We start from the raw sequence: 19,741 nt of genomic DNA, 5'->3' as shown, positions 1-19,741 counted from the left end.
AGCTGCAATCAAGAATTTTTCTCCTTAGTTAGGGATCGCAGTTATTATTTCACTTTATTCGTTGATGTACCTATGTCAGTGTTTCTATTTCTTAATAAGAATGAAATTGAAAGGTTAAAGGTGCTTTGCTGTGTCAAGCTTTTCTTCAGACAAACTTCAGATAAAGCGCCATGAGACTGCCATTTGGCGGTGAACATGCAGCGCTATTGTGACAGGGGAGACTACCGCTCCTTTCACAGCAGACTCTGCACCCGAGTTGTTGGCCTTTAAAAGTCAACACCGGTGGATTGTAGAGTTCTGTTTGTGATTGGGTCTGGTGGTTTCTGATTGTCTGTATGTTCATGGAAACCTTCGGGTTTGCATAACAGTTTTTATAGGGCTAAGAAATTAGCCCTAATATTTTCAATCCTGTTTGATTGCACTTCGCTTCCCGAGGTGATCGTAGTGTTTCGGCACTCGGTTACATCTGGCGCTTGCGAGCAGAGATGGGACTCGGCATGATATGTTCAGGTAATGGCATAATATGACCACTGAACATTTTCGTGCTGTTCTCATTCTGCGAACTTGGGATGGACAGTGTTCCCCCGGTTCGGAACTTCGGGACGAAGTTGATTCAAACGGGGGCGATTGTGACAGGGGAGGCTACCGCTCCTTTCACAGCAGACTCTGCACCCGAGTTGTTGGCCTTTAAAAGTCAACACTGGTGGATTGTAGAGTTCTGTTTGTGATTGGGTCTGGTGGTTTCCGATTGTCTGTATGTTCATGGAAACCTTCGGGTTTGCATAACAGTTTTTATAGGGCTAAGAAATTAGCCCTAATATTTTCAATCCTGTTTGATTGCACTTCGCTTCCCGAGGTGATCGTAGTGTTTCGGCACTCGGTTACACTATAAAAGAATGTTTTATTATTATTATTATTGTGTTGCCGAAAAATAAAACATAGATATGACAAGAGTAAGGGTTGCATTTGTTATAACAAGAGTTACCTCCTTTCAGCAAAAGGCCCTGTACGTGGATGTCGTGGAGAATCTAACGGCTGTCACAGACTCTGAGGTAAGTGAGTTTTCATAGCGTCAGGGGCTGTGTAGGCTTGACATTTTGTTTGTTACACAGAGGCCAGGGATGTGTACAAGGAGTGAATAAAAGCAAAGCACTTGGTATTTTGTGGTTGTAGCTGTTGGTGGGTGCCTGTTGGTAACTCGTAATGAGAGCTTTCCTAATTGTGGATGTGTTGACCAAAAAGACGGGCGCTAGAGTACTGAGAGCTTTCCTAATTGTGGATGTGATGACCAAAAAGACGGGCGCTAGAGTACTAGCTCGCTTTGAAGCTGAGTAACATTAAAAGCAAAAAGGTCTTTAGTGTCTATTTGTGGAAGTTTTTCCATCAAAATCATTTTTGGAAAGAATGATTTTGTTCATACATTTGTGTGTAACTGTAATTTCTCATGCTTGACATAACAAAGTTAATTTGATTTGATTTAAACCTCATCGGGCTTTGCTGGAAGAAACGCTTGATATCTTTGGTAGACACTCTAGAAAGCAGAATAAATGCTGAATGCAATGTGCGTGCACATGTACTTTGATTGTATGTGTGTGTCAGTGGCGTGGTGGTAAGACGTGTGTTCGAATCCCGGTCACTGCCGCCTGGTGGGTTAAAAGTGGAGATTTTTCCAATCTCCCAGGTCAACTTATGTGCAGACCTGCTAGTGACTTAACCTCCTTCGTGTGTACACGCAAGCACAAGACCAAGTGCACACGGAAAAGATCCTGTAATCCATGTCAGAGTTCGGTGGGTTATAGAAACACGAAAATACCCAGCTGGTTCCCCCGAAATATAGAGTGCTGTCCCTTCTGCGCCAGGCGACTGCATCTCAGGGCTCTCTCATGTTACGTACTGTGCGCCTTGAGTCGCCTTGTGGTGAGATATGTGCACGATATAAATTCTCGTATTATTATTATTATTATCAGGGAGGTGTTGTCCACGTCAAGGTGGAGGGGACAGTCAACGTCAACAACTTCCTGCAGGGTCACCCCACACTAAAGATCGCGGTTAACGAAGACCTACAGATCTGCCGACCGGGGGAAGTGAGAGGTAACTCGACACAAGTCTTGCTCTCTCTGTCTTGCTCTCTGTCTGTGGAGGTCACCTTGTAAGAAAAGGAATACGCTCGAAGACATTGTATCTGTGTTAACTCATTGTTTCCCAGGTACGGATATATCTCATACGGCTCTATCTGACCAGGTACGGATATATCTGCTCAGACTGTTAGCTTCAGTCACTTCCTGTAAAGTCGATCTAACGCCTGCATTCCAGCGTGTTGATACACAGTTCTACACGGATACTACAATTCTGAGTGACCTGCTGCAACACAGCTGGTCTCGGCTAAAAAAAACCTTGGTCAACATAGGTGGGGTAGAAAGTGTTAACTAACTGCTGATAGGAGGTTGTTACCTTTAATGCCATATATATCGGTCATTCTTTATTTATATCAGTCATTCTTGGGTAATGGTGACAGTATGTGGGAAATGCGTTCAACAATTTGAAAGAGTGTGCTGTTCGCTGTAACTTGGCGTTCCTGAAAGTGAAAAGTGTACAGAATGCAAAGCAAAAGAGAGTAAATCAGTATCTCTATCTGCTTTAAAATACAAGGTTGTATCATTTGTACATCTGAAAATGTCACTTGCTTTTGGTTTAAACAATGTTTATTCATATTTACATGTTCAGGAAATGTACATCGACATAGGGTGAAGACAACAACAAGCCTACGGCTTATGGTGGTGTCTTCAAACACATTTACAATAAGAACATGGCAGACAAGCCCTTACACAGTAAATAAAAACAATCCGTAAATTTTACTCAAAATATTTACCGAATTTAGGAGAGAAAAGAAAAGACGAAAAGAAGGTGAGAAAACACCAAAGAAAATAAAGTAAACACACATACACATCTAACCAGAAGAATGCGTAAAGGATAATAATCGGTGATTAAACAAATCAAGAACAAATATTTGGGGACAAGTATTCAGACCGGGGGAGGGGAGGCTTAAGGGGGGGGGAGGGGGAGGTGGAAGAGAGAGAGAGAGAGAGAGAGAGAGAGAGAGAGAGAGAGAGAGAGAGAGAGAGAGAGAGAGAGAGAGAGAGAGAGAGAGAGAGAGAGAGAGAGAGAGAGAGAATCTGTGTTTGTCTAATTATTTCCAAACCGGCCAGTACGTCTGATGAATTCCTGAACAGTTTTAAATATATTAATATTTTCAAAATGACTTTCGTTCACATCCCCTTCTAATAAAGTAACAATATTAATAAAACGATTGTGAAGCGTATAAATGGTATCCTGGCGATCTTGCAAATAAGTTGGGCATTCAAAAAAATAGTGGTCAACTGTTTCTGCACCAGTGCTGCATTCACATTCACTATCGTTACTTAACTGACGGATAACTAAATGATGTTTCAAATCACTAATCGTTAATCCCAGCTTACAGTGTAAAATTTCTAGGTCTCGAGTCTCTCCGTAAATGTGTGCTGGGGGAACAACATCGTCCCTGGCAAGAAAACGTTTTAAATAACTCAGTGAGTCACTTTGTTGGACATATTCTGGTGGTGTTCCAAAAGTATGTTGCAGATGGAACAAAGGATGATCGATACAATTCCGTTTAAATGCGATTTAGAGGTCGTCGTCTGTGATATGGGTTTGTCTCAGATACCAAAGGCGGGAGTCTTAAATTGAAATAATGGGGTGTTTTGTTATTAATCATTTTATGAAACAAAATTAATTTGTGCCTTCGGCGCCTTTCTTTCAACGAGGTAAATCCAGATTCAGCATACAGTTTTGAGTGGCTAGTGCCTCGCACAGCGCCAATTATTGTTCTAATGGCGTCCAAATGTAAATTTTCAAGTTCTTCTGCTATGGCATTAGTGCAATTATCCCATAGTGTATCAGCATAATCAAACAAAGGCATTATGAAGGTCTTATAAATAATTTCCACACTTTTCCGACTAAGCCTATATTTGAACGATCTCAAGCACGCTACTAGAGGTCTGCATGTCGCAATAATGGATTGAACATGTGCCTCCCATTTACAGTCGTTTTGCAAGACAACACCCATATGTTTATGAGTAAATGAATCGTGCAGAATTGTGTAATCAAAATTTAGGTCATGAAAAACAGGATTTCTTTTCCTGGTGAAGTTCAATAACTCGGTCTTCACAGGGTTGAATTTGACTTTCCATTTAACTGCCCAATCATGTATCTTAACCAGGTCAGAATTCAGAATTTCAGCACGAATATCATCACTTTGTAAACAAAGATACAGGCTTGTATCGTCAGCAAACAGTTTTATAATTGCTTCAATATCACAAACGATATCATTAATATAAATAACAAAGAGCAAAGGTCCAAGGACCGATCCTTGTGGGACACCAGCTTGGATTTTCAAATATGGGGACTGACTACCTTTTACCACAACAGCCTGTTTTCTATCTTTTAAATAATCAATAAACCAGACTAACAACCCATATCTAATACCAATTCCTTCCAATTTGTGTATATCCCGCAGTGGGGCACTGCGGTTATGAAATTAAAGGCCCCTCCTGTTTTTGGAACCGCAGGAGCTTTCTAGTTTGCTGTTAGGTAGATTTTTGGTTCCTCTTTCCTGTCATGCTCTCTTTTTCTTCATGAATTCTTTTCTTTTTTCTGCCTTCTTGCTCATTCACCCGTATTTTTTCCAAAAATCTCTTCTCTTGCCGCTTGTCTCGCGATTCATGTATAGTTTAATCTGTTAGTGTTCTGATGTAAGTCCAGCAGTAGATAGGTTAAGCCTATTTTAACATACTGGAAACTGGTAATCTTCCAGTAGGTATTAATTTAGTTTTACTAAAGCCTGCTGGGACACAAGTAATGGGTTAGTGCATTTGTAAACAGGAATCGCTTGACAAGTGGCCCCCTTCATCCCCCCCTTCCTCGTCCTGATATGGCTCTGCGTAGTCGGCTGGACGTTAAGCAACAAATAAACAAACAAAAATCCAATTTGTGTATGAGACCTCTGTGCCACACTTTATCAAAGGCCTTCGAAACATCAAAGAATATTCCTTGTGCTGCTTGACCGTTGTCTAAGGATTTGCAAATATCGTCATATAAACATATCAATTGATAAACAGTAGAATCACCTGGCATGAAGCCAGATTGATAAGGCCTTAACAAATTATTTATTTTCAAATATTTAAAAACGTGTTTTTGAACACACTTTTCTAACATTTTTCCAACGCAACTGAGAAGGGATATAGGGCGATAATTTGCACATACATTTTTATCTCCTTTCTTAAAAATAGGTGTAACATTGGCGGTTTTCCAAATTGATAGAAATTTACCTTCGCGTAACGAACGGTTAAATAACAGTGTAAGTGGTTCTAATATGACAGACAAACTTTCCTTCAGGAGTCTATTATGTACAGTGGAGTCCAGCTATAACGAACCTGGGTATAACGAAATCCCGCTTTTAACGAACTGCCATTGATTTCCCGGCAGACAGCCTTCTATTTCTTACTTGTTACTTTCCGGCTACAACGAACCTTTTGAACTCATTTGCATAACGAACCCCTCTTATAACAAACACGTTTTCATCGCCCCAGAGCCGTTTTGTCTCTAAAAGTCACAAGGCTACAACGAACTGATCTGCGTGTGAGGCGAGATCAAAGGCAGGTCCATTGTGATAGCTGGGTGGCCTTATTTATAGACACTGACCTTCTTCCCAGGGGTCATTGACCCAGTTTTAGCTATGAGGTGGTTCCCCTTTCATATGAGAGAGGAAGCACTTCCTGCACCCGGGTCAGTGATCGAGTTTAACCTATGGGGAGTTTAACCTATGGGGCGGTCTCTTTGATGTCTTGAGAGGAAACTTGGCCAGGGTAGTGTGTACATGCTTTTACACGACTTTTTAAATTTGACTTCTAAAATTGTGACAGTAAAGTGAACATTTGAACTATGCCTCTATGGATTATATTATGAAGCTGTTGAAAACATGCAGAGATTGTACTCTCCAAGGAAAGATCGATGGGACGATCATTTGAAGGTGAGTGGGAAAACTTGTCTAAAGGCCATTTAGGGTTGAAAACTCTACAGCGAATTACTGATATAACGAACTAAAATGTATCTCCCTTGAGATTCGTTGTACCCGGACTCCACTGTATGCGGTCAGGGCCGACTGCTTTGTTCAGGTCTAATTTACCAATTACATCTGCGACTTCTTCATTTGTTAATACAAAGTTATCCATCGATGTTTCTACGGACGTAATAGGTGGTACATCATCAGTTTCTCCTTGAACTTGAAGTGTACTCTGCTCTAAAAAGGTCTTAACCTCACCAGAACCGCCCATTGCAAAAAAAACGGGTAATGTATTCTGGCAATAAGGCAAGATTTGGCTTCGTAATGTACTGATTATCAGATCAAGAGTTCCACACATCTATTCAAATAGTTTGAATCGGCTGACTATTGAACATAAAGCATTACTTGCGTTTCAAGTGACAAAAGAACACCATTAAAAGAGTTGGAGGGAATACAAAGAAACAACAAGTCGTGTGAAGTGATATAAAAACATTTAGTCAGTCGGTATCAAACTAAGATATCAACACCACAAACCAGTCATCGCCGAGACTACATTTCGATAGTCTCGGCTAAAACCGATACGGGTCACGCTTGTCTCCGCGAAGCATGCGATCGTAGTACTTACTGAACCTATTTTCATTCTGAGCACATTTTTAGAGTTAACATGACATATCTATATATTTTTGAATTCAGGAGAAGATGAGGAATAGAATGCAATTATTTTGTATTATGCATCTGAACATTCGTTTTTAATGACAACTTAAATGAGTAATGACAACTTAAATGAGCAAACTCATTACCTAATTTTGTAGCTTCCATGCTGAAAAGCAAACCCATAGTCCGGTCTTTGTCGAAAATTGCTTGACCAAAATGTTAATCAATTTGGTTGAAAAATGAAGGTGTGACAGTGCTGCCTCAACTTTCACAAAAACGCCGGATATGACGTCATCAAAGAATTCTATCAAAAAAATGAAAACAAAAACTCGGGGGATATCATTCCCAGGAACTCTAATGTGAAGTTTCATGAAGATCAGTTCAGTAGTTTTCTCGGAATCACTAGCAAACAAGGCTCTTTTTGCAGGGGAGCTATTTACAGTACACACAAAACATGACAAAGGTGTTTTGAAATAATCATATCCTTTATTGACAAAAGTACAACAAAGAAAATACAGTTATCATGTTATTAAATAGAAAAATCTTATGTTGCTCGACCCGCCTGCGTATTCCCATTTTTGACCGCCATTTTTGGTGGTATTTCGGACATTATTCTAGTTTTCGCATAGAAATCGGCTGTGCACATGGTTACGGCCGATTCTGCGGATTTGTATGCTCGTTTCAGATTGAATGGTATGCAATCTGCCATTGATGGTAGGACATGATGCTGTTATAACAGGACCTAAACTGCACGACCCCCTAGTGTCACCATTAGCAAAGAATGTGTGATATACATGTATGATTTTACTCTGATTTGGAGGATAGATAACAAGTTGTACCAGTTCTATTGATCAAAAAAAGGGTTTAACAAGAATATGTTTCACACACAGTATTTTCTCTATTTAAATAACCCACTAAAAACCTTATACTGGAATCTTCAATGTAAATGTTTTGTTTCTACATTGTACTTGACAAAATGTTGCATGATTTTGTTGGTGGTTTCAGCGTTTGGGCGGTCAGCTCAGTTTGACCGCTGCACCTTCCACCAGAGTGTGGACACAGGGGAGTTTGACCAAAACCGCATTCTGAAGATTGTACCACCTGATGGACAGGTATGTGTCACTGTGTGTGTGTGTGTGTGTGGACACAGGGGAGTTTGACCAGCACCACGTTCTGAAGATTGCACCACCCAATGGACAGGTGGGGGGGTGGGGGGGGGGTTGCATATGCTTGCCACCAGCTGTTTTCGTGCACTCTTCAGACCAAGAACTGGCAGAAAAACGATAAAATGATTTGATCTGGGGATAATATAGGATACATTAAATGTTGTCTCCCCTTAGATCAGTAGTTTAGCAAAATTGTAGTAATGCAGTTCTTATTTTTTTCACAGCATGTATGTAGTGTGTTTGGTATGTTTCAGTTTTCTGCCATGGCTTACAGTGTGGAAGGCAGCTCAGTCTCTCTACCTGTCCGTGTTCTTGTCTCCTTTGCCGAAATTGAAAACACAAGGTGAAAAAAGTTTGCAGGTTTCAGATTATATGAACAGGTGTGTTAACTGGTGCGACAAGGAGTTAAGAAAATGTTTCTTCCCTTGTACTCATGTAAGTGGAGGGGCAAAGGTAAAGCAGATGATTGTTTGGTTATGATCATTTAGCAAATAGATACTCCAGTAACAAAGTAAGTTAGGATATCTGTCAATATTTGGAAGCTAACAGGGGTGGGGGGTGGCCCTGTGTCTCTGTGCCTTTACTTACATATTATTCAAAAAATTTTGGTCACAGGGCTGTGAGTGTGTGTCTGTGTGTGTCTGTGCATTACTTACTTGCCATTCGACGTTGTTTCAGGGATGAGAGTGTGTGTCTGTGTGTCTGTGCATTACTTGTCATTCCACGTTGTTTCAGGGATGTGAGTGTGTGTCTGTGTATTACTAAGTCTTACTTGTCATTCCATGGTGTTTCAGGGGTGTGAGTGTGTGTCTGTGCATTACTTACTTGTCATTTCATGTTGTTTCAGGGTGTGAGTGTGTGTCTGTGCATTTATTACTTACTTGTCATTACACGTTGTTTCAGGGATGTGAGTGTATGTCTGTGCATTACTTACTTGTCATTACATGTTGTTTCAGGGATGTGAGTGTGTGTCTGTGCATTACTTACTTGTCATTTCATGTTGTTTCAGGGTGTGAGTGTGTGTCTGTGCATTTATTACTTACTTGTCATTACACGTTGTTTCAGGGATGTGAGTGTATGTCTGTGCATTACTTACTTGTCATTCCATGGTGTTTCAGGGCTGTGAGTGTGTGTCTGTGCATTACTTACTTGTCATTACATGTTGTTTCAGGGCTGTGAGTGTGTGTCTGTGTATTACTTACTTGTCATTACATGGTGTTTCAGGGCTGTGAGTGTGTGTCTGTGCATTACTTACTTGTCATTACATGTTGTTTCAGGGATGTGAGTGTGTGTCTGAGTATTACTTACTTGTCATTACATGTTGTTTCAGGGATGTGAGTGTGTGTCTGTGTATTACTTACTTGTCATTCCATGGTGTTTCAGGGGTGTGAGTGTGTGTCTGTGCATTACTTACTTGTCATTACATGTTGTTTCAGGGCTGTGAGTGTGTGTCTGTGTATTACTTACTTGTCATTACATGTTGTTTCAGGGATGTGAGTGTGTGTCTGTGTATTACTTACTTGTCATTACATGTTGTTTCAGGGCTGTGAGTGTGTGTCTGTGCATTACTTACTTGTCATTACATGTTGTTTCAGGGGTGTGAGTGTGTGTCTGTGCATTACTTACTTGTCATTACATGTTGTTTCAGGGCTGTGAATGTGTGTCTGAGTATTACTTACTTGTCATTACATGTTGTTTCAGGGGTGTGTGTCTGTGTATTACTTACTTGTCATTACATGGTGTTTCAGGGCTGTGAGTGTGTGTCTGAGTATTACTTACTTGTCATTACATGTTGTTTCAGGGCTGTGAGTGTGTCTGTGTATTACTTACTTGTCATTACATGGTGTTTCAGGGCTGTGAGTGTGTGTCTGAGTATTACTTACTTGTCATTACATGTTGTTTCAGGGGTGTGAGTGTGTGTCTGAGTATTACTTACTTGTCATTACATGTTGTTTCAGGGGTGTGAGTGTGTGTCTGTGTATTACATGTACTTACTTGTCATTACATGGTGTTTCAGGGATGTGAGTGTGTGTCTGTGCATTACTTACTTGCCATTCCAGGTTGTTTCGGGGCTGTGAGTGTGTGTCTGAGTATTACTTACTTGTCATTCCATGTTGTTTCAGGGATGTGAGTGTGTGTCTGTGTATTACTTACTTGTCATTCCATGTTGTTTCAGGGATGTGAGTGTGTGTCTGAGTATTACTTACTTGTCATTACATGGTGTTTCGGGGATGTGAGTGTGTGTCTGAGTATTACTTACTTGTCATTACATGTTGTTTCAGGGCTGTGAGTGTGTGTCTGTGTATTACTTACTTGTCATTCCATGTTGTTTCAGGGCTGTGAGTGTGTGTCTGTGTATTACATGTACTTACTTGTCATTACATGGTGTTTCAGGGCTGTGAGTGTGTGTCTGTGTATTACTTACTTGTCATTCCATGTTGTTTCAGGGATGTGAGTGTGTGTCTGTGTATTACTTACTTGTCATTCCATGTTGTTTCAGGGATGTGAGTGTGTGTCTGTGTATTACTTACTTGTCATTCGACGTTGTTTCAGGGATGAGAGTGTGTGTCTGTGTGTCTGTGCATTACTTGCCATTCCACGTTGTTTCAGGGATGTGAGTGTGTGTCTGAGTATTACTTACTTGTCATTACATGTTGTTTCAGGGCTGTGAGTGTGTGTCTGTGCATTACTTACTTGTCATTACATGTTGTTTCAGGGATGTGAGTGTGTGTCTGTGTATTACTTACTTGTCATTACATGTTGTTTCAGGGATGTGAGTGTGTGTCTGTGCATTACTTACTTGTCATTACATGTTGTTTCAGGGCTGTGAGTGTGTGTCTGTGTATTACTTACTTGTCATTACATGGTGTTTCAGGGCTGTGAGTGTGTGTCTGTGCATTACTTACTTGTCATTACATGTTGTTTCAGGGCTGTGAGTGTGTGTCTGTGTATTACTTACTTGTCATTACATGGTGTTTCAGGGCTGTGAGTGTGTGTCTGTGCATTACTTACTTGTCATTACATGTTGTTTCAGGGCTGTGAGTGTGTGTCTGTGTATTACTTACTTGTCATTACATGGTGTTTCAGGGCTGTGAGTGTGTGTCTGTGTATTACTTACTTGTCATTACATGGTGTTTCAGGGCTGTGAGTGTGTGTCTGTGCATTACTTACTTGTCATTACATGTTGTTTCAGTGCTGTGAGTGTGTGTCTGTGCATTACTTACTTGTCATTCCATGTTGTTTCAGGGCTGTGAGTGTGTGTCTGAGTATTACTTACTTGTCATTACATGGTGTTTCAGGGCTGTGAGTGTGTGTCTGAGTATTACTTACTTGCCATTCCACGTTGTTTCAGGGATGTGAGTGTGTGTCTGAGTATTACTTACTTGTCATTTCATGTTGTTTCAGGGTGTGAGTGTGTGTCTGTGCATTTATTACTTACTTGTCATTACACGTTGTTTCAGGGATGTGAGTGTATGTCTGTGCATTACTTACTTGTCATTCCATGGTGTTTCAGGGCTGTGAGTGTGTGTCTGTGCATTACTTACTTGTCATTACATGGTGTTTCAGGGGTGTGAGTGTGTGTCTGTGCATTACTTACTTGTCATTACATGGTGTTTCAGGGATGTGAGTGTGTGTCTGTGCATTACTTACTTGTCATTACATGTTGTTTCAGGGATGTGAGTGTGTGTCTGAGTATTACTTACTTGTCATTACATGTTGTTTCAGGGCTGTGAGTGTGTGTCTGAGTAATACTTACTTGTCATTCCATGGTGTTTCAGGGGTGTGAATGTGTGTCTGTGCATTACTTACTTGTCATTACATGTTGTTTCAGGGCTGTGAGTGTGTGTCTGTGTATTACTTACTTGTCATTACATGTTGTTTCAGGGATGTGAGTGTGTGTCTGTGTATTACTTACTTGTCATTACATGTTGTTTCAGGGCTGTGAATGTGTGTCTGAGTATTACTTACTTGTCATTACATGTTGTTTCAGGGGTGTGTGTCTGTGTATTACTTACTTGTCATTACATGTTGTTTCAGGGCTGTGAATGTGTGTCTGAGTATTACTTACTTGTCATTACATGTTGTTTCAGGGGTGTGTGTCTGTGTATTACTTACTTGTCATTACATGGTGTTTCAGGGCTGTGAGTGTGTGTCTGAGTATTACTTACTTGTCATTACATGTTGTTTCAGGGCTGTGAGTGTGTCTGTGTATTACTTACTTGTCATTACATGGTGTTTCAGGGCTGTGAGTGTGTGTCTGAGTATTACTTACTTGTCATTACATGTTGTTTCAGGGGTGTGAGTGTGTGTCTGAGTATTACTTACTTGTCATTACATGTTGTTTCAGGGGTGTGAGTGTGTGTCTGTGTATTACATGTACTTACTTGTCATTACATGGTGTTTCAGGGATGTGAGTGTGTGTCTGTGCATTACTTACTTGCCATTCCATGTTGTTTCGGGGCTGTGAGTGTGTGTCTGTGTATTACTTACTTGTCATTCCATGTTGTTTCAGGGATGTGAGTGTGTGTCTGTGTATTACTTACTTGTCATTCCAGGTTGTTTCGGGGCTGTGAGTGTGTGTCTGAGTATTACTTACTTGTCATTACATGGTGTTTCGGGGATGTGAGTGTGTGTCTGAGTATTACTTACTTGTCATTACATGTTGTTTCAGGGCTGTGAGTGTGTGTCTGTGTATTACTTACTTGTCATTCCATGTTGTTTCAGGGCTGTGAGTGTGTGTCTGTGTATTACATGTACTTACTTGTCATTACATGGTGTTTCAGGGCTGTGAGTGTGTGTCTGTGTATTACTTACTTGTCATTCCATGTTGTTTCAGGGATGTGAGTGTGTGTCTGTGTATTACTTACTTGTCATTCCATGTTGTTTCAGGGATGTGAGTGTGTGTCTGTGTATTACTTACTTGTCATTCCATGTTGTTTCAGGGATGTGAGTGTGTGTCTGTGTATTACTTACTTGTCATTCCATGGTGTTTCAGGGCTGTGAGTGTGTGTCTGAGTATTACTTACTTGTCATTCCATGTTGTTTCAGGGATGTGAGTGTGTGTCTGTGTATTACTTACTTGTCATTCCATGTTGTTTCAGGGATGTGAGTGTGTGTCTGTGCATTACTTACTTGTCATTACATGTTACATGTTGTTTCAGGGCTGTGAGTGTGTGTCTGTGCATTACTTACTTGTCATTACATGTTGTTTCAGGGCTGTGAGTGTGTGTCTGAGTATTACTTACTTGTCATTACATGGTGTTTCAGGGGTGTGAGTGTGTGTCTGTGCATTACTTACTTGTCATTACATGTTGTTTCAGGGCTGTGAGTGTGTGTCTGTGTATTACTTACTTGTCATTACATGGTGTTTCAGGGCTGTGAGTGTGTGTCTGTGCATTACTTACTTGTCATTACATGTTGTTTCAGGGCTGTGAGTGTGTGTCTGTGTATTACTTACTTGTCATTACATGGTGTTTCAGGGCTGTGAGTGTGTGTCTGTGCATTACTTACTTGTCATTACATGTTGTTTCAGGGCTGTGAGTGTGTGTCTGTGTATTACTTACTTGTCATTACATGGTGTTTCAGGGCTGTGAGTGTGTGTCTGTGTATTACTTACTTGTCATTACATGGTGTTTCAGGGCTGTGAGTGTGTGTCTGTGCATTACTTACTTGTCATTACATGTTGTTTCAGGGATGTGAGTGTGTGTCTGTGCATTACTTGTCATTCCATGGTGTTTCAGGGCTGTGAGTGTGTGTCTGAGTATTACTTACTTGTCATTACATGGTGTTTCAGGGCTGTGAGTGTGTGTCTGAGTATTACTTACTTGTCATTACATGTTGTTTCAGGGCTGTGAGTGTGTGTCTGAGTATTACTTACTTGTCATTACATGGTGTTTCAGGGCTGTGAGTGTGTGTCTGAGTATTACTTACTTGCCATTACATGGTGTTTCAGGGCTGTGAGTGTGTGTCTGAGTATTACTTACTTGTCATTACATGGTGTTTCAGGGCTGTGAGTGTGTGTCTGAGTATTACTTACTTGTCATTACATGGTGTTTCAGGGATGTGAGTGTGTGTATGTGTATTACTTACTTGTCATTACATGTTGTTTCAGGGCTGTGAGTGTGTGTCTGAGTATTACTTACTTGTCATTACATGGTGTTTCAGGGCTGTGAGTGTGTGTCTGAGTATTACTTACTTGTCATTACATGTTGTTTCAGGGCTGTGAGTGTGTGTCTGAGTATTACTTACTTGTCATTACATGGTGTTTCAGGGCTGTGAGTGTGTGTCTGAGTATTACTTACTTGTCATTACATGGTGTTTCAGGGCTGTGAGTGTGTGTATGTGTATTACTTACTTGTCATTCCATGGTGTTTCAGGGATGTGAGTGTGTGTATGTGTATTACTTACTTGTCATTACATGGTGTTTCAGGGATGTGAGTGTGTGTCTGAGTATTACTTACTTGTCATTACATGTTGTTTCAGGGCTGTGAGTGTGTGTCTGAGTATTACTTACTTGCCATTACATGGTGTTTCAGGGCTGTGAGTGTGTGTCTGAGTATTACTTACTTGTCATTACATGGTGTTTCAGGGCTGTGAGTGTGTGTCTGAGTATTACTTACTTGTCATTACATGTTGTTTCAGGGCTGTGAGTGTGTGTCTGAGTATTACTTACTTGTCATTACATGGTGTTTCAGGGCTGTGAGTGTGTGTCTGAGTATTACTTACTTGTCATTACATGGTGTTTCAGGGCTGTGAGTGTGTGTCTGAGTATTACTTACTTGCCATTACATGGTGTTTCAGGGATGTGAGTGTGTGTCTGTGCATTACTTACTTGTCATTACATGGCGTTTCAGGGATGTGAGTGTGTGTCTGAGTATTACTTACTTGTCATTCCATGGTGTTTCAGGGCTGTGAATGTGTGTCTGAGTATTACTTACTTGTCATTACATGTTGTTTCAGGGCTGTGAGTGTGTGTCTGAGTATTACTTACTTGTCATTACATGTTGTTTCAGGGCTGTGAGTGTGTGTCTGAGTATTACTTACTTGCCATTCCATGGTGTTTCAGGGCTGTGAGTGTGTGTCCTGAGTATTACTTACTTGCCATTACATGGTGTTTCAGGGCTGTGAGTGTGTGTCTGAGTATTACTTACTTGTCATTGCATGTTGTTTCAGGGCTGTGAGTGTGTGTCTGAGTATTACTTACTTGCCATTACATGGTGTTTCAGGGCTGTGAGTGTGTGTCTGAGTATTACTTACTTGTCATTGCATGTTGTTTCAGGGCTGTGAGTGTGTGTCTGAGTATTACTTACTTGCCATTACATGTTGTTTCAGGGCTGTGAGTGTGTGTCTGTGTGTGTCTGTGTTTTACTTACTTGTCATTACATGGTGTTTCAGGGCTGTGAGTGTGTGTCTGAGTATTACTTACTTGCCATTACATGTTGTTTCAGGGCTGTGAGTGTGTGTCTGAGTATTACTTACTTGCCATTACATGGTGTTTCAGGGCTGTGAGTGTGTGTCTGAGTATTACTTACTTGCCATTACATGTTGTTTCAGGGCTGTGAGTGTGTGTCTGAGTATTACTTACTTGCCATTACATGGTGTTTCAGGGCTGTGAGTGTGTGTCTGAGTATTACTTACTTGTCATTACATGGTGTTTCAGGGCTCTGAGTGTGTGTCTGAGTATTACTTACTTGTCATTACATGTTGTTTCAGGGATGTGAGTGTGTGTCTGTGTATTACTTACTTGTCATTACATGTTGTTTCAGGGATGTGAGTGTGTGTCTGTGTGTGTCTGTGTATTACTTACTTGTCATTACATGGTGTTTCAGGGATGTGAGTGTGTGTCTGTGCATTACTTGTCATTCCATGGTGTTTCAGGGCTGTGAGTGTGTGTCTGTGTGTGTCTGTGTATTACTTACTTGTCATTACATGGTGTTTCAGGGCTGTGAGTGTGTGTCTGTGTATTACTTACTTGTCATTACATGGTGTTTCAGGGGTGTGAGTGTGTGTCTGTGCATTACTTACTTGTCATTACATGATGTTTCAGGGCTGTGAGTGTGTGTCTGTGCATTACTTACTTGTCATTCCATGGTGTTTCAGGGCTGTGAGTGTGTGTCTGTGTATTACTTACTTGTCATTACATGGTGTTTCAGGGCTGTGAGTGTGTGTCTGTGTATTACTTACTTGTCATTACATGTTGTTTCAGGGCTGTGAGTGTGTGTCTGTGTATTACTTACTTGTCATTACATGTTGTTTCAGGGCTGTGAGTGTGTGTCTGTGTATTACTTACTTGTCATTACATGGTGTTTCAGGGCTGTGAGTGTGTGTCTGTGTATTACTTACTTGTCATGACATGGTGTTTCAGGGCTGTGAGTGTGTGTCTGTGCATTACTTACTTGTCATTCCATGGTGTTTCAGGGCTGTGAGTGTGTGTCTGTGTATTACTTACTTGTCATTACATGGTGTTTCAGGGCTGTGAGTGTGTGTCTGTGTATTACTTACTTGTCATTCCATGTTGTTTCAGGGATGTGAGTGTGTGTCTGTGTATTACTTACTTGTCATTACATGGTGTTTCAGGGCTGTGAGTGTGTGTCTGTGCATTACTTACTTGTCATTACATGTTGTTTCAGGGCTGTGAGTGTGTGTCTGTGTATTACTTACTTGTCATTACATGGTGTTTCAGGGCTGTGAGTGTGTGTCTGTGCATTACTTACTTGTCATTACATGTTGTTTCAGGGCTGTGAGTGTGTGTCTGTGTATTACTTACTTGTCATTACATGGTGTTTCAGGGCTGTGAGTGTGTGTCTGTGCATTACTTACTTGTCATTACATGTTGTTTCAGGGCTGTGAGTGTGTGTCTGTGCATTACTTACTTGTCATTACATGTTGTTTCAGGGCTGTGAGTGTGTGTCTGTGTATTACTTACTTGTCATTACATGTTGTTTCAGGGATGTGAGTGTGTGTATGTGTATTACTTACTTGTCATTCCATGGTGTTTCAGGGCTGTGAGTGTGTGTCTGTGCATTACTTACTTGTCATTCCATGGTGTTTCAGGGATGTGAGTGTGTGTATGTGTATTACTTACTTGTCATTACATGGTGTTTCAGGGATGTGAGTGTGTGTATGTGTATTACTTACTTGTCATTCCATGGTGTTTCAGGGATGTGAGTGTGTGTCTGAGTATTACTTACTTGTCATTACATGGTGTTTCAGGGATGTGAGTGTGTGTCTGTGTATTACTTACTTGTCATTCCATGGTGTTTCAGGGATGTGAGTGTGTGTATGTGTATTACTTACTTGTCATTCCATGGTGTTTCAGGGCTGTGAGTGTGTGTCTGTGCATTACTTACTTGTCATTACATGTTGTTTCAGGGCTGTGAGTGTGTGTCTGTGTATTACTTACTTGTCATTACATGTTGTTTCAGGGATGTGAGTGTGTGTATGTGTATTACTTACTTGTCATTCCATGGTGTTTCAGGGATGTGAGTGTGTGTATGTGTATTACTTACTTGTCATTCCATGGTGTTTCAGGGATGTGAGTGTCAAGCTGCGTGTCAGCCTCAACGTCCCATGGAGCAGCAAACTGGTCAAGCTCCACATTGTTCTCCCCCTGCCCGCCTCCGTGTCCAGGTACTGGGGAAACCCAAAATGAGGTTTAACAAGTCGCGTAAGGCGAAAATACAACATTTAGTCAAGCTCAGTCGAACTCACAGAATGAAACTGAACGCTTTGCATTTTTTCCGCGAGACCGTACACTCGTAGCATCGTCTGTCCACCGCTCGTGGCAAAAGCAGTGAAATTAACAATCCAGAAAAGCGCGGTAGCGGTTGCGCTGAGGAGGATAGCACGCTTTTCTATATCTCTATTCTTTTTAACTTTCTGAACGTGTTTTTAATCCAAACATATCATATCTATATGTTTTTGGAATCAGGAACAGACAAGGAATAAGATGAAATTGTTTTTAAATCGATTTTGGACATTTAATTTTAATCATAATTTTTATATTTTTAATTTTCAGAGCTTGTTTTTAATCCAAATATAACATATTTATATGTTTTTGGAATCAGAAAATGACGAAGAATAAGATAAACGTAGTTTTGGATCGTTTAATAAAAAAATAATTTTAATTACATTTTTCAGATTTTTAATGACCAAAGTCATCAATTAATTTTTAAGCCACCAAGCTGAAATGCAATACCGAAGTCCGGCCTTCGTCGAAGATTGCTTTACAAAAATTTCAATCAATTTGATTAAAAAATGAGGGTGTGACAGTGCCGCCTCAACTTTTACAAAAAGCCGGATATGACGTCATCAAAGACATTTATCGAAAAAATGAAAAAAACGTCTGGGGATATCATACCCAGGAACTCTCATGTCAAATTTCATAAAGATCGGTCCAGTAGTTTACTCTGAATCGCTCTACACACACACACGCACAGACAGACAGACACACACACACACACCACGACCCTCGTCTCGATTCCCCCCTCTACGTTAAAATATTTAGTCAAAACTTGATTAAATGTAAAAAGGGGGGGGGGGGGCGGGGGGTGGTGTCATGGAATAGAGGTCAATTTACAGTTGTTAAGAATAGACAATCTGTAAAATCAAGGTCTTAAAAAGGGGTTTCATTTTGGGAGTCTGTACTTCAGCACTCCAGGTGCGCTAAACCCTACAACATAATAGCATTGGTTTTTGAGGAGGTTATGAAAAAAAAAATCTGAAAAATCAAGGTTTTAAAAAGGGGAAAATGTTAAATTGGGGGGCAGGTTCTACTGTATATATATATATTGTGTTGTTTCAGTGTGAGTCAGCGTGTGAAGGGCCTGAGTGAGTCGCTGGACTTCAACAAACAGACCCAGCGCGTGGAGTGGATCATACGCAACATGAGTAACGCTGAGGAAAGCATTGCACAGCTCAGGGTGACTACAGTTATCATGTTCACCACAACACACAGCTCAGGGTGACTACAGTTATCATGTTCACCACAACACACAGCTCAGGGTGACTACAGTTATCATGTTCACCACAACACACAGCTCAGGGTGACTACAGTTATCATGTTCACCACAACACACAGCTCAGGGTGACTACAGTTATCATGTTCACCACAACACACAGCTCAGGGTGACTACAGTTATCATGTTCACCACAACACACAGCTCAGGGTGACTACAGTTATCATGTTCACCACAACACACAGCTCAGGGTGACTACAGTTATCATGTTCACCACAACACACAGCTCAGGGTGACTACAGTTATCATGTTCACCACAACACACAGCTCAGGGTGACTACAGTTATCATGTTCACCACAACACACAGCAAAGACAGGCTAAAACAAGAAATTCCTTCGAGGTAGGAAAAACACCCCCGTTGGTCAAAGGGAAATAACCATTCTCACTGCACCCATTCTCACTGCCACCAACTGAGAAGGTTATTTCCCTTTGACCATGAATATGTTTCTCTATAAGTCCTTGTAGAATCTTAATCCACCAATAACTCCCTAACCGTGTGTTTGACTGGTCCCAATTTTTGTAAGGACCGTCTCAGGAATGTATAGAACCTGTTCACCAAGTTTGGTGACGATCGGTCCGTTCATTCTTGAGATCTATATGCGAACACAAACACACAAACACACAAACAAACACATCGACCGAAACCTATACACACCCCTATACCGGGGGTGTAATGAGCAAACAAACAAACATAACGAACAAACTAAGCACTTGAGTGCAGATGTGAGAAGGTGGAGTTTGTGGAATAGGGGCACAGACCAGGAAGCATAAATGAGACGCCAAGACAGAGGTTGCGATAACGGGA

General features: G+C 40.9%; 1 protein-coding gene across 3 annotated transcripts in view; it reads left to right on the top strand.

Moving 5' to 3' along the window:
- Window positions 1-19,741, top strand: part of LOC138952186 (AP-4 complex subunit mu-1-like) — a 37,465-nt gene that overhangs the window by 3,762 nt on the left and 13,962 nt on the right. For 2 of the 3 annotated variants that reach the window (XR_011451320.1, XM_070323788.1), the window contains exons 7-12: window positions 996-1,052; window positions 1,968-2,091; window positions 7,757-7,863; window positions 8,172-8,260; window positions 17,449-17,547; window positions 18,722-18,839. Coding sequence is in view for 2 of the 3 variants with exons in the window: in XM_070323788.1 (XP_070179889.1) it covers window positions 996-1,052; window positions 1,968-2,091; window positions 7,757-7,863; window positions 8,172-8,260; window positions 17,449-17,547; window positions 18,722-18,839 (594 nt within the window). In the remaining variant the exon portion in view is untranslated. Of the gene's footprint in view, window positions 1-995; window positions 1,053-1,967; window positions 2,092-7,756; window positions 7,864-8,171; window positions 8,261-17,448; window positions 17,548-18,721; window positions 18,881-19,741 lie in introns of all 3 variants that reach the window. The other variant, XM_070323789.1, reaches the window with a different exon arrangement.

Source organism: Littorina saxatilis, linkage group LG17, assembly GCF_037325665.1.
Source record: "Littorina saxatilis isolate snail1 linkage group LG17, US_GU_Lsax_2.0, whole genome shotgun sequence".
NCBI lineage: Eukaryota > Metazoa > Mollusca > Gastropoda > Littorinimorpha > Littorinidae > Littorina > Littorina saxatilis.
This window is presented reverse-complemented; position numbering and strand designations above follow the sequence as displayed.